At 42.9% G+C, this 12381-nt stretch overlaps 4 protein-coding genes across 4 annotated transcripts in view; 2 read left to right on the top strand and 2 right to left on the bottom strand.

The window, feature by feature from the left end:
* Nucleotides 1-429: 429 nt before the first annotated feature.
* LOC109472824 (protein fem-1 homolog A-like) lies at nt 430-4193 on the top strand. The gene is made up of 5 exons (XM_019772684.1): nt 430-596; nt 1139-1321; nt 2307-2487; nt 2960-3061; nt 3755-4193. Exons 1-5 carry the CDS (start codon nt 515-517, stop codon nt 3939-3941), a joined length of 735 nt encoding a protein of 244 aa, XP_019628243.1. The 5' UTR covers nt 430-514; the 3' UTR covers nt 3942-4193.
* Nucleotides 4194-6130: 1937 nt separating this feature from the next.
* Nucleotides 6131-12381, top strand: part of LOC109472815 (asialoglycoprotein receptor 2-like) — a 63481-nt gene continuing 57230 nt past the window's right edge. Inside the window, exon 1 of the mRNA XM_019772677.1 lies at nt 6131-6404. Within this exon, the coding sequence (XP_019628236.1) occupies nt 6323-6404 (82 nt within the window). The 5' untranslated portion in view covers nt 6131-6322. The remainder of the gene's footprint in view (nt 6405-12381) is intronic.
* On the bottom strand, nt 6404-9314 carry LOC109472826 (zinc finger and SCAN domain-containing protein 2-like). Its single transcript, XM_019772685.1, has 2 exons — nt 9209-9314; nt 6404-7377 (listed from the first exon to the last, which is right to left on the bottom strand). The coding sequence occupies exon 2, from the start codon at nt 7369-7371 to the stop codon at nt 6649-6651; it is 723 nt and encodes a 240-aa protein (XP_019628244.1). The 5' UTR covers nt 7372-7377; nt 9209-9314; the 3' UTR covers nt 6404-6648.
* LOC109472819 (zinc finger protein 239-like) overlaps nt 10112-12381 on the bottom strand; it is a 10713-nt gene continuing 8443 nt past the window's right edge. The window contains exon 2 of the mRNA XM_019772680.1: nt 10112-11473. Coding sequence (XP_019628239.1) covers nt 10310-11467 — 1158 coding nt within the window. The 5' untranslated portion in view covers nt 11468-11473 and the 3' untranslated portion in view covers nt 10112-10309. The remainder of the gene's footprint in view (nt 11474-12381) is intronic.

A 12381-nucleotide genomic window follows, 5' to 3' on the forward strand; every position in this document is an offset into this window, starting at 1 on the left:
TACACAATATTTACTTAATGACTACAAGGACAATGTATACAACACTACAATATAACAACTACACAATGTTTACTGAATGACTACAATGTATACAACACTACAATATAACAACTACACTGTAATTCTTTCATAACTATATAGAAAACACAACTTGATACCAATTACTAATGAACACCAAACCTGTAACGAGGCAAAAGCATTTGGGGGTTGGACAAGTAGGCGACCTGCAGCTTAACTTCTTTGTTGCCTTTCATTGAATCTGTCAGTTTTACATTTACTGTTTTACATTTAGTACAATGTAGTACTAGTAGTCATTTCTAGCTTGTTTAAATCGCGCACCTAGCGGCCCTGACGGGAAATGCCCCAGACTCAGCCAAAAGCCCCGCCCATTGCAACAATGCACTTGGGAAAACAATAGGTTACGTGTTAAGACAACTTTTCCCCGAGTCAAGTCTTCAGTTCGAGCTCAGACAACGCCCGCGCAAGCTGTGCCCACAACAACAGTCTTGGCGACATGGCGAAAAACGCGAATGAAGCTCTGCTGTACGCTGCTGAGAGAGGGTGCATTCAGGGCGTCAAAGCCGCTTTGAAAGCAGGTAAGCTAGCCTCTATAACTGTGTCAGGGCACCCAAGATTATACAACTCTGACATACTCTTTAGTCTGTTTACTAGTACTATACTAGTAAAACTCCAAGCAGATTCTTCGGGGGGGGGGGGGAGAAACTACCTCCTCGCGGCCGGACTCCCTTGGCCAATTTTACTCTCTTTTTTTGCGATCCGTATTCCCGTACAAAGGCCCGGTGGAGGCTAGCCTATTCTACTATTTATTCAGCCTGCAAAGGAGGCTGGTGGAGAATACTCAAACACGGGGCCTCCAACTTTACGTCCCATCCGAGAGGACGTCCTGTAAGATGACTGTCTTGTGTTTGACTTCAACTAACTGTACTCTCCAAGCAGAGGTTGTGGGGGAATGATCGTTACCTTTTTTTATATAGCCTTTTTTGTCGCTAACCCCCACCCGTCGGTCGCTGGCGACCTTCTCTTGCTAATCGATACTGCCTGGCCAATTTGATACTGTCTTTTTGCCAACGAAGGGGATCTGCTTGGAGATTGAACTAACTGTAACGACCAAACGCAGGTGCAGACATTGACTACGCCGGCGCCCAGGACGGCCACGAGATCACCGATGCAACAGCTCTGTACATCGCTTCCTTCTTGGGACATGCCGACGTAGTGAGGCTGCTGATCCGCAAGGGGGCGTCTTTAACGAAGAGATCCATTGGGAAATCTAATTCTCCCCTTCTTATAGCAGCGGCCAAAGGTAGGCCGTCGATAAAAAAAACAGTTCAAAGACTATTATGAAAGTTCATCTGTGTTTGTAGTTACATGTTTAAGGTCTCATTCCGGTATTCTTCCGCGTGGGTACTCTAAAGTAGATCGTACTAAAAATTAAATGCGTGTATGGATGTGTGTTTATATCCGCCAGAAATTGCATCTTAGCTAAGTCAGTTGGCGTAAACCGCTTGTGATATGAGAGGTTGTTTGTATGTGCTAAAATTAGTGGGTAAGTGTTGACATCCGCGCGACAGGTCGGATGTTTACACGCTGTTGTGATGGGTAATGCGGTCAGGAGGTAGCAGCGCTGGAGGACCTCTGGCGGAGAGTGGCCAAGTGCAGTTTATAATTAAATAAAAAGAGATTGTTGGGTTAGATCTGGTTGGGAATTTTTTGACGTAATGTAGGGCCATTGTGCTCAAAATTGATTGGATAGACTAGATGGCTGTCATTCAAATTATAGGGTTTTGGCCTATGTAAAGTTACGTATTTTGCCATAGGCGGCCATAGTTAACAAAAACTCAAGAATGAGACCTTAAAGTTAAAACTTCTGGTCCAACACAAAAAATTCTCTCGCCTTGAGCTTTCGACCAGTCACTCTGGTCCTCCTCAGTAAACTGATCCAGTGAGGCTTGTCACGTGGCTTCTTTGAAGTGTGACGTCAACACTGGGTCAAAGGTGTCTGGTTGACGATGACGGCCCCCGGCCCACTGAACAAGACTATTTCTTGAGAGGGGTGAAGGAAGCCATATACATCAGGCCAGGGCCCATCACCCTACATTGAACCGCGAAGGGGGCCGACATCGCGGGTGTGCATCTTTTGTCTCCACTTTTCTATATACGTTTGCCCTGTGTCTGTTATATCTTGACCTGTACCTAGCCCGTCGTGACATGAATGTACAATAAAGGTATTTCATTTCATTTTATAAAACGCTACTTGATTAATTTTTCACATCACAAATCCAACCCAGGGTACACAGAAGTGGTGGAGTTGCTGGTACGTCATGGTGCAACATTAGACACACGGGACGCCTACCAGAGGACGCCCCTCATGGTGGCCTGTTCTTACAAACAGGTCGACATAGCTCGGCGACTGATCGAGTTCGGAGCAAGAGCTGATTTGACTGACGCCAAAGGCTTGACGGCCCAACAGTAAGTGAGAATGAACGACTGTCTCTTCCAGATACGAAAATATTGTTTGCTTTAGGCCACAGCAAGTAAATTTTGTGGATGACGTCCTCCACAGACTCCAGATCTAATGCGAGCGTGAGAAAAAAAACAAGGCGGGTCGAACAAAACAAGGTTCTTACATTTTGAAATTTTGACTCAATTATTGTACAAATGGTTTTGATTCAGTGATAACATCACATATACACAGTCAGCAGCACATATCACCGCATCAAAGTAAGAAACGAAACATTAAATCAGAGCCTTTTCTTGCCTACTTCTCGCCACACAAAATCAAAACATGGTGGACTTTTTTAGAATCTCTGACTTGTTGTGCAAACCTCTATTCAGACTTCTTCTGTAATGTTTTTCTCTTAATCAACAATCCACTACTACTTTTCTGGGCTGGTATTAGGTTCTTAGTGAATGGGCCAATACTACATTTGTACCCAACTAGGCACTGCGAAAGGGACGTAGAGCTTACGAAGCTGGTACAAGAGGCACTGCATACCAGGCTGCTGAGATGCTGCAACACTACATGCGGCAAACCGGGCTATAGGTAGGTTTCGTTACCTTCGTCCCCTTTTCTGGGTTGTGGATATTGTTTTCGATGTGTCTGTCTGTGATTGTGTCTGCCTGTGTCCTCAGATAAAATGGGGTACGCTCACTCGCGGTGGTTTTATTCGGTGGTTATAGCTACGACAAGGCTTTATCACACCATATACACCTCGGAGCGGGTCATTGATTAACCCTTAATTATGAAGCAAGTGGCAGGACAGAGCTGTTCACCATATATATAAATGTGTTTAATATAAGTAAGAATAAACAGAGCAGTATTTGTTAGGCTAGACAGTGTGGAGGTAAACATTATGCAGTTGCAAATAGCACATTGTCCAATTTCTCCGTATTTGTAGTCTACGATTTTAATTTTAAAGAATTTTTTCAACAGTTGAAAACCTTTTTCTATTCAAACATTTCATGACCAAACATGGCGACGGCACACACAAGTATAAATACAGAACATGACAATACTCATTTTCACTTGGGTTACCTGAGGAAAGTCGTGTAAAGTGCCTTTCCCAAGGGCACAAGATCAGTGGCATGTCAGGACTCGAACCTGGGACCTCTTGGTTCCTTGGAGTCGAGAACTTTGCCGCTACGTATACGCCACACGACCCCACAAACTTTCCGGAATTCTTTTCTGTTAACTCCCAACAGTTTCAGTTAATAACTGTTACGGTCTTTTCTCCAGGTCCACCCTGAAGCTGTGTGCCCAGTGCAAGCTGACCCGGTACTGCAGCCGAGACTGTCAGAGACAACACTGGCTTATCGGACACCAGAAGAGCTGCGGACACGACACGTTCTCTGACGATGGCTCAAACCCCTTTCTAAAATTGTCCAAGTTGAAGACTGTGAAACAAAAATGTGTGCAAATATAGCTTAGGACAAGTGTATCAAACGTAGCTCTACAACTTTTTGCATGTTCAGCTTTGTTTGAAATGCCCAAACGTCACTTCAGGGTGCAAAAGTATTGTTTTGGGTGGCTGACTGTGAGTAGTGGGCTTGTCTATGTCTGTGCCAAGGAGCTTGCTCCTAGATTGTTAACCTCCTTGGTCTATAATTTTTTTTTTATATTTCAATATCTAATCACAAGACGTGGTGACGGCACACTCAAGTTGTTTCAACTTATATTAATGCCACCACCAACACAGGGGACAATACAATACTCATTTTAAACTGAGCGAAGTGAGGAAGCGCCTGTCACAAGGGCACAAGATCGTGTAAAGTGCCTGTCACAAGGGCACAAGATCGGTGGCATGTCAGGACTCAAACCCGGGACCTCTTGGTTCCGAGTCGAGCACTCTGCCACTCGGCCACACGACCCCACAACACGCGGTCTATAAATTGCTTTGGTTGGTGATTTTGACCGATGTTATTAATTGAAAGCCAATGAAGCCTTTAGCCATGAGTAATTTGTGTCGAATGCAGTGGAAAATGAAATACATTTTATTAGCCAGTGTTCTCACAAAAAAAAGAGACAGAAACAGATTATTTCAAACAGTTAACACAATATTTCGCCATCCTTTCATCATTTAGAAGTTCAGCGTTTCCACTGAGATCACGAAACCCACTCATTATGCAGAACGTGGGATAGTTCATTGCCCACTGCATTCAAAGAAGAAGTCAAACCTCATAATAGCATGCGTAGTAGTAGAAGTATTTCCCCGGACAATAGTTGTCTGTTTTCTATTATTGTATCATATACAAATGTAGCACCTCAGTCTCTGTAAAAGCCTCCGGTCATGACATTGCACTGCCTCCTGAGAAGAAGTCAAACCTCCTAACAACTTGGCTACTCCAATTTTATTATTACTAGTAATACTCTAGCATAGCAGATACCATGTCTCCTATTTATGTGAATCATATAAATCTTTATCCTGTGTACAAACGTTATGTTAGTTTCAAAGTACATATAGTAAGCTAAATAAGCAGACCGTATAAGTAGAACTCCATGTTAGCATAATTATAGTCTTAAATTCACCACATTCTGTATTCATTGTTTTTGTGAGTGTCTGTTTGCAATGAATTAGCCCTCGGGCACGAACTTGCAATAAAGAACTCTAATAAAGACCTATAATGCATGACAAGTGAAACAATAACACAACACGTACAAGAACAAAGTGAACCGTCTTTTTATGTTTCCTTCTGCGTATTATGTCGTAGAAATTCCAGCAGACTGTATATGACAGACCCAATCACTATTGGATGATCTTGGATCTCCTGGCGGAACTGTATGAATGTAAAAATTGTATGAAATCAAAGGTAAAGGATGCAACAGACTCGAACAGAGACGGATCTGGAATTTTGTTGCCTTTACCAGGCTTCGAAAGTGGCTGGAAAGAGCAGAAATTGGCTAACTAGATAACATGCCAATTTCTACTCTATCCAGCCGCTTCCGAATTCTGATAGAGGCTAGGGACTGACGTCGACCTTGCCTTCGACCTATAGCCTCTACCAGACTTCGGGAAGCGAGGGGAAAGAGTAGAAATTGTCCAAGTAGAAAGATACCAGTATTAAAAATATGCCCGGGAAGTTGGTCCGCTAGAAGAGTACTGTACTTGTCAAGCGGACCAACTTCCCTGGCATGCCATCTCTCTATCTGGTCAATTTCTAGTCTTTCCGGCCACCTCCCAAAGCCCGGTAGAGGCTACACGATCCGTACCCCCGTGGGAAGTCCTGGTCCTGGTGGAGGCTCAAGGCGGCACAACACAGTATTAGCCCTATGGGGATTTCTATAGTTATGGACCCCAAAGTGACTCACTTCGACTCACTGAAAATCATAGTAGGGTGCACAAGCAAGGTTCAGATTTTTGATATGTTTAATTTCAGGGTATAGTGTACAAAATATGTGAAAATGAGCTTAGATTTGCCGGCTAGTTCTTTTCTCATGCCCTCTTTTATTAGCGCCACTGCGGAGGTCATGGAACTGCAGCCGAGGCACAGTACTAGGCGGGACAAGTATCCAAGCGCAAATCTACGCCGACTGAACACCGTTCTATCTCGATGCCATGCACAAAACAATCTCTGTACCCTTCTCTAGTATTGTGCAGCACTACTTTGTGCCCGGACTACTTTTGACTACGGGGTTCGCCCATAAATACTGTGTTGTGCGGCCTTAAGCCCCGCCCACGGCAATCGCTCATGTCGCCAGACGTAGGTCACGTGACAAGTTCTCCCCACGTCTTTTCACACTCCTGACGGTCCAGTGTGAACTGGCGCAGCAAGCTGTGCCCACAACAACAACAGCGGTCCTGACGACATGGCGGAAAACGCGAACGAAGCTCTACTGTACGCTACTCAGAACAGCTGTCTACAAGGCGCCAAAGCAGCTCTGAAAGCTGGTAAGCACATCTTCGTTATTAATATGCGGGACACAGTAGATAATTATGCCATCCGCACTACCCTTACATACGAGGTTTCTCAGCAGCGTGTTAAGCCATGTTTTTATAAAGTACAGCACTGAAAGTCGCACTGGTCACGCTTGTATTTAAAGGGTTTATCGTCAGTGTGTGTAGCCATGTGTTGGTCAAAATGTACTTTGCGTGCAGCAGAAAAGTTCCATTGCTCACATCTGTACAATCAATGTCATGTATGCTTTTTCATATGCTTGGATAGGTAAGACCTGTCAGCCGTCCTGTATCCGCACTCCCCGCACATGTAGGGTTTTTCTCCAGTGTGTTTAGCCGTGTGTGTGTATAAATGACATTTCTGTGCAGCAGAATAGTCGCAATGGTCACATTTGTAGGGTTTTTCTCCTGTATGTTTTCTCATATGCCTCGATATGTTAGACCTGACAGCCGTCCTGTATCCACACTCCCCACACATGTAGGGTTTGTCTCCGGTGTGTCTAGCCATGTGTGAGTCTAAGTTACCTTTCTGTGCAGCAGAATAGTCGCAATGGTCACATTTGTAAGATCTTTCCCCAGTATGTTTTTTCATATGCCTGGATATGTTAGACGTAAAAGCTGTCCTGTATCCGCACTGCCCACACATGTAGGGTTTTTCTCCGGTGTGTTTAACCATGTGTCGGTCTATATGGCCTTTTCGTGATGCAGAATAGTCACACTGGTCACATTTGTAACGTTTGTCCACAGTACCTTTCACCACAGGCCCGTCCGTCTGCTCTGTTTGACTCTGTACGGGAGGATGGACAGAGTTTACCCCGTGCGTTTCCTCCGATAGAATGTCCTCTTCCTTCTCCTGCTGTCCTCCCGTGTCTGTTGCCGGGTCCTCGCTGCTGCTTGTCTCGTTCCCAGGGTGCACAGTTGGCAGCTCGTCCACAGGAATCTCACTGCTTCTTTGGTCCATAATTTTCTGAAACCAAAGATAGAATTTCCGAAATTGAAGCGTCGACAACGTTTACATAGTATCCGTTTCTATATTAGACCAAAAATAGAACATCAGGAATTCAAGCATACTAGTACTGATATTTCCATACTATTTATGCCCACAGTCTATATGACCCCATAGCTAGTATATTTGGAAAAAGACCAGTGATATTGGATATCAGATATCCTACTAGAATCTGGGTTGACCTGCCCCCCTCCCCATGCATACCTTAAACAAGAGTTCCACGATCTCATACCTTCGCCAAATGATGTTAACCCTTGCGGGGGACGAATCATACAATCTTAATAATTGATTTTGTAAATAAGAGCCTCATTTGCATGGATTATATCAGTTGATCATATTCACCATCCAATGACAGCCTTATCATAACAAAAAGGCTATTATAGCACTTCCTCATAAATTATGCAAATGAGGTCATGGCTTGAATAAATTATGTTTATTGATGTTCACCTTCACTTTACTTCCAAATGTGGCAAGTATGAAATTGGGGGCGCAGCAGTTACAACTATGGAATTATAAGAATTTGCCATTAATTATGCAAATTAGGTCCTCATTTACATAATCTATATCCTCAGATGTTTTTCTTGTTCTCAAGTGGATGTCACAAGTGTTTCATAGTTCTATTACCAAACAAAGCAGATTTATAGAATTTCCTCATTAATTATGCAAATTAAGTCCTCATTTGCATAATTGTCATTTGATTATGTCAAGCATCACTTCAACTACCTACATACCAAAAATCACGACAATACGTCAATCGGTTCTTGAGTTATCGTCCTTCAAATTTTTTTCAACAAATGCTCCTGCAGTTCCAGAACAAGCCGCTAGGGGACCCAAACTTATGTCATTTCTTCCCTATCCAAGAGCTATCTACCAATCAAAATTCGTGACCCTAGCATGTACAGAACATGAGATATCAAAACCGGAAGTTCGACTGCAGTACCTAGGAAAGCCGCCAGGGGGCCCAAAATCTAATCATTTCTATGTCTCATGAAGACCTACCGACCTACCAAGTTTCATTCCAATCCATCCACTGCTTCTCGAGTTATCTTGCTAAACCACACACACACAAACACACACACACACACACACACACACACACACAAACGCTACAGAAAACATAACCTTCTTGGCGAAGGTAATAATTCGATAATGTAATATTTGAGGTCTAGTGGTCGTTTGGTATCTTAGCTTCTATAATATCTTAGTATAGAGAGAGATCCAAACAGTTCGATTACTTCTGCTGAGCCGGGTTTATTGATCCGTATGTTAACTCTAAAACAGGTATATGTGGTCTAATGGTTCACGAGGAGTTTAGCACGTAGTTACACAGAGGGTTACCAATGGTCTAGGATTACACAGATGTGGTACTGGCAGTTATACAATCTACTTATCTACAGAGCTACAACTAGACATGTGCACATACCTTGGATCCAGGTCACGACTAACTTACACAGCGATTGTCTTTCCCAAGCTCAACTCTGTTCACAATAGTCCCTAACCTGATTGGTTGCTCTCACCAACCAATCAGGGCCTACCTAACGCGCAAATATATGCATAGTCTCTAAAGTAGTCTTTCCACATGGTCATTTACATATTACCCTAATTATACAAATCATAATAAGTCATAACCGTTACACTATCCCCCTCTTTCCATCAAGCGGGCGTCCTCGTCCGCGAACTCATATTACCATATACAGGGGATAGAACATAATAATAAAACACGCATCATGATTTGAAGTATCTGCTGCGGTACCGCGACACAGCGAGTGTAGGAGGTACACAAAGGTCTTACCTGTCTATCAAAACTGCCCAGAGTAGGTTTAAAGCCGAAGTCAGTAGGAAATCGCCTCAGATTGGAGAGAAATGACACCCTCGCACGGCTCAAAATGGCGGACAAGCGTAATGATGCCAAATCAGACGAGGGGCAAAGGTCAAAGTTGACAAACCTGATTACCCTGATCCAGGATTTTGTCGTTACGGACGTCTTGCATGATATATTGCTCTTTTCTCTGCTCTATCAGTTTGAACAACTGTTTCTGCTGCATTTACTACAATTGTAGTAGTAGATGTTCGAAGAAAAAGACGACTATAAGAAGACGTTCGCAAAGTGGATGTTACAGTTGTGGTGATGAATAGTTACGAGATATGTGCATATATCAGCTTATTTCATAACGTGAGCGAATTGAATACAGATATGTACAAGCAGTTTGAAACGGTTTCACTACATTTATTTCGCTTTGTACTATAACATCTAAATATAAATCTAAATCTAAGGATTTTAGGACATTTTGTATCGTTTAAGTACATGTATTAGTATTATAATGATTAGTACTAGGGTATCAATATTTCTTTAAATATTCTATCGCGTACTTAGTGTGACATAAGTGCATGTACCTAGTATGTATATACGTATATATAATGTATTAGCTAAGTGATACAGTACGATAAAGTCTAAAGGAATGAATAAACGACGTTAAGCCAAAAAAAGTAAAAAAAAAAAAACTGTATGAGTATGGCACTTTTATATGGTTTAATTATACATCATTGTCGTTAGTTTTCGCGCAAGACTCGCCATAGCACAGAAGCTAACACTGGCCACTACACAAAACTCTCTCTGAGAATTTTTGTCAACTAATACACGGACAAAACTTCTGCATTCTAACTTATCTATATATACATTTGTATACATTTTAGGCGTTTCACCAGTGTTCTTTTCTATGTGTCGAACTAAATTTATTTTCCGTGATGTGGAATATATCCACAGTGGTCACACTTGTAGGTTCTTTACCCGAAGGCCTTCCCATATGTATGGAAGGGTTACTGCTCTGAGCTGACCTGTTACCAGTGTGTTTAGCCATGTTTCGGCAGCAGCGTAGTCGCACTGGTCACAGATTTAGGGCTTCTCACCACCATGCGTAGCTGTGTGTCGTTGTAAAGACCTCTTATACGCAGAGGAAAAGTTACACTGATCACATTTGTACGGTTTCTCACCTGTATGCTTTCTCATATGCACTGTTAGGTAAGACCTGGAAGCTGTCCTGTATCCGCACTCCCCACAGATGTGGGGTGCCTCTTCGGTATGTTTGAACAAGTGTTTGTCCAAGTCATATTTCTCTGCAGCAGAATAGTCACACTGGTCACATTTGTGGGGTTTCTCACCTGTGTGTTTTCTCATATGCCTGGATAGGTGAGACCTGGCAGCTGTCTTGTATCCACACTCCCCACACATGTAGGGTTCCTTTCCAGTGTGTTTAGCCATGTGTATATCTAAACTGACTTTATATGCAGCAGAATAGTCACACAGGTCACATTTGTAGAGTTTTTCACCAGTATGTTTTTTCATGTGCCTGGATATGTTACAGCTGACAGCCGTCCTATATCCACACTCCCCACACATGTAAAGTTTGTCTCCAGTGTGTTTAGTCATGTGCTGATCTAAACTAACTTTTCGTGCAGCAGAATAGTCACACTGGTCACATTTGTAGGGTTTCTCACCTGTATGTTTTTTCATATGTACAGATAGGCAACGCCTGTGAGCTGTCCTATATCCACACTCCCCACACATGTAGGGTTTGTCTCCGGTGTGTTTAGCCACGTGTCGCTCTAACTGAACTTTCTGTGAAGCAGAATAGTCGCATTGGTCACACTTGTAAGGTTTCTCACCTGTATGTTTTCTCATATGAACAGTAAGATACGAATTGTGAGCTGTCCTGTATCCGCACTCCCCACACATGTAGGGTTTGTCTCCAGTGTGTTTAGCCATGTGTGAGTCTAAATGGCCTTTCCGTGATGCAGAATAGTCACACTTGTCACATTTGTAGCGTTTGTCCACAGTACCTTTCACCACAGGCCCGTCCGTCTGCCCTGTTTGACTCTGTACGGGAGGATGGACAGAGTTTACCCCGTACGCTTCCTCCGATAGAATGTCCTCTTCCTTGTCCTGCTGTCCTCCCGTGTCTGTTGCCGGGTCCTCGCCGCAGCTTGTCTCGTTCCCAGGGTGCACAGTTGGCAGCTCGTCCACAGGAATCTCACTGCTTCTTTGGTCCATCATATTTTTCTAAGAACGAAAATATTCAAAGTTCAAGGATAAAACGTTGTCATATTTCCCATGTCTATAATATTATCACTCTATGAACATCATGGTAAGTATGGTAAGAAAGACTAGCTTTAAAGCAAATCTACTCAGGAAGAAGCTCCTATTGTTTCAGAACAGGAGCCTAAGGTCGCTGTTTTTTTTTTTTTTGCGTTAGCTGCTTTTTGCCGTTACTCCTGTACTGTATTATTTTATTTTATTCACATGGATTTTTGAGCATTGGATAGGAAGCACTTGTTGTGCTTATGTAAATCCGCTGCTCATAAAACATAATACAAATGTAAACATAAAGATGACAGAAAGTATAGCATTAACATAAAATGAGAGTGGCTGGCGCACCAAAACCCAGCATAACATTATTGAGATTGGTCAAATCTTCCAGAGTGGTGGATATAGTTAAACACAATATCAAAGATACGGCAGTTGGTAGGGTATGGGAGGGAGGGGCTACCTGTAAGAAGTAAAGTACATAATGTGGCGTCGTTTACATTGAGTGGGTCGGAAGGAAGTATGTTTTCAAGATGAAGGCAAGATATGGACAACAACATTTTGGTCCTTTCAGTATCATAACATTTGCAGTGTAATAAATAGTGTTCTGGTGTCTCATTTGGATGCCCACATTTGCACTCGGGACTACTGATACAGTGATGCTGGAATAGGTGGTAGTTCAGCTGGCTGAAACCAAGCCTGAGTCTGGTAAGGTGAGTCACATGGTGTCCGTGGCCGTGAGAGTAGTGAGGATGTCTGGGCATGCTATCAAAGCAAGACTCTAATTCATTTTTGAATGCACGAATGGATGGGGATTCTTTGGCGGTCTGGGGTAACTTGTTCCAAGAGAAAACAGCAGAAGGCAAGAAAGATTTTTTGTACTT

Source organism: Branchiostoma belcheri, unplaced genomic scaffold (assembly GCF_001625305.1).
Source record: "Branchiostoma belcheri isolate BF01 breed outbred unplaced genomic scaffold, Haploidv18h27 scaffold284, whole genome shotgun sequence".
In the NCBI taxonomy this organism is placed as follows: domain Eukaryota; kingdom Metazoa; phylum Chordata; class Leptocardii; order Amphioxiformes; family Branchiostomatidae; genus Branchiostoma; species Branchiostoma belcheri.